Source organism: Malurus melanocephalus, unplaced genomic scaffold (assembly GCF_030028575.1).
Source record: "Malurus melanocephalus ecotype Western Australia unplaced genomic scaffold, MMel_1.1 scaffold_1244, whole genome shotgun sequence".
NCBI lineage: Eukaryota > Metazoa > Chordata > Aves > Passeriformes > Maluridae > Malurus > Malurus melanocephalus.
In genome coordinates, this window is record NW_026624476.1 from 21,825 (window position 1) to 24,199 (window position 2,375).

At 48.0% G+C, this 2,375-nt stretch overlaps 1 protein-coding gene across 1 annotated transcript in view; it reads right to left on the reverse strand.

Moving 5' to 3' along the window:
- LOC130586660 (fibroblast growth factor receptor substrate 3-like) overlaps nt 1–2,375 on the reverse strand; it is a 16,999-nt gene that overhangs the window by 2,894 nt on the left and 11,730 nt on the right. The window contains exon 2 of the mRNA XM_057387536.1: nt 702–1,077. Coding sequence (XP_057243519.1) covers nt 702–1,077 — 376 coding nt within the window. The remainder of the gene's footprint in view (nt 1–701; nt 1,078–2,375) is intronic.

The following is a 2,375-nucleotide window of genomic DNA, read 5'->3' on the forward strand; positions in this document are numbered from 1 at the left end:
GTAAAAAAGGGCCAGAACCTCCTTGAAATCTGAGGAATTCCTCACAAAGATGGGAACTGAGCCAACATGAACCACCCCAAATGGATTCCTGCTCAGGAAAGGCCACTGGGCAGGGGTGGCCTGGAGAAATCCAACTGAGGGGTGACAGCTCTGCGTGTCGGAAGGGTTTTTTTGGGGTGGTGTCGCCCAGAATCCAAATTCCACCCAGGAAACCAGCGGGGCCTTACAATAAAAACACAAAAATAAAGATATGGGATAGATCCGCGGGCAGCTTGGTGATATCCCCCATCCCCTGTGTGTCCCCTGCTGTCCCCCATGCCAATGGGGTCTCAATGGGGTCACCAACGGGGTCGTCAATGGGGTCGCCAATGGGGTCGCCAGTGGGATCACCAATGAGGTTGCCAATGGGGTCGCCAATGGGGTTGCCAACAGGGTCAACAATGGGGTCGCCAACGTGGTCGCCAATGGGATCGCCAATGAGGTTGCCAATGGGGTCGCCAATGGGGTCGCCAACGGGGTCAACAATGGGGTCGCCAATGGGGTCGCCAATGGGGTCGCCAATGGGGTCGCCAGTGGGAGCGCCAATGGGGTCACAAGTGGGGTCACCAATGGGGTCTCAATGGGGTCGCCAGTGGGGTCGCCAGTGCGGTCGCCAGTGGGGTCGCCAATGGGATCGCCAATGGGATCGCCAATGGGATCGCCAATGAGGTCGCCAATGGGGTCGCCAACGGGGTCGACAATGGGGTCGCCAAAGGGGTCGCCAATGACGTTGTCAATGGGGTCACCAATGGGGTCGCCAGTGGGGTCGCCAGTGGGGTCGCCAGTGGGGTCACCAGTGGGGTTGTCAATGGGGTTGTCAATGGGGTCTCACTGGGGTTTGCCTGGGGGGTCCGGGCCGGCTCTCGTTCCGAGGGGTGGCTGTTCCTGGTGATCACAACGGGCTCCTCCACCACATTGATGCTGTTGCACTGCATCAGCTCCTGCAGGAGGTTGAAGATCTCCTCTGCTCGGGAGCACTTGAAGGCAAAAATCCCTGCCAGGGACAGAGAGGAGGGGTTAAAAGGCAAGGAAGAGATTCTGCTTTAAAAATTGGGGTTTTTGCTGGTTCTGAAGGAATTCTGGGTTTTCCTCCTGAGTTTAACAGGATTGACACCCACAGGTGTGGGAAAARCCCAGGAATATTTGTTGCTAACAGGGAAAAATCCAGGAATGTTTCTCACTACAATGGAAAATCCTAGGAATATTTCCTGCTAAAAGGGAAAAATCCAGAACATTTCTCACTACAAGGGAAAATCAAGGAATACTTCTCATTAAAAAGGGATAAAATCCTCGAGTATTTCCCACCACAAAGGAAAATCCAGGAATATTTCCCACTACAAGGGAAAAAATCCAGGAATATTTCTCACTAAAAAGGGAAAAAACCTAGGAACATTTCCTGCTAGAAAGGGGAAAAAAACAGGAATATTTCTCACTAAAAAGGGAAAAAATCCAGGAATATTTTTCACTAAAAGGAAAAATGCAGGAATATTTCTCACTAAAAAGGGAAAAACACAGCCCAACAAGCCTCAGGATTATTCATGAAATAACCCCAGAAATTACAGAATATGGAAAGGTTTGGGTTGGAAGAGACCTTAAAATCACCCAGTTCCATTGCCAACCTTCCCAGGTCACTCAGAGTCCATCCAGCCCAGCTTTAACCCCTTCAAGGCTGTGGTGTTACCTCAAAACCAGCACCCAGCTGTGGAGGGCCAGGTGACTTCTACCTGAACCCCCAGCACCCAAATCCTTCATTTCCAGGGAAAATCCTCAGTGATTTCCCAGTGACAATCCTCCAGTGATTCCTCAAAGCTGAGCTGGACCCTCTGGATATGAAGGAGGGACAGAAATGTCATATTTTTTTAAAAAAACCCTGGGATTGAAGAGTTTCCACCCAAAGGAGCAGCCCAGGGAGGAGCCAATCCCGGGGCTGGCACACACCAAAGCCATGGCAACAGTAACAGCCTGGCAACCAGGGCTGCTCCCAGAGAGCCACATTCTGGCAAAAAAAATAAATAAAAATAGCTGGATCTGCCTCGTATCGAGTGGAGAAAGGAGGCCCTTGAGTAAAATTAATAAAATCCTACAAGGAAAAGGAGAAAACTCAATAAAATCTATTATTTCTCTGATTTCTGCCCAGTAAAACTGCTGCTAGATGTGAAGAGCTCTGCTTCATCCCCTCTGCCTGTGATGCCTGAGGAGTTTTGCCTTTCTTTTTAAATGTTTTATATATATATATATATTTTATATATATTTATGTTTATATATTTTATATATATTTAAATATGTTTTATACATATTTATATATTATGTATATTTATATACTATATATTATATAT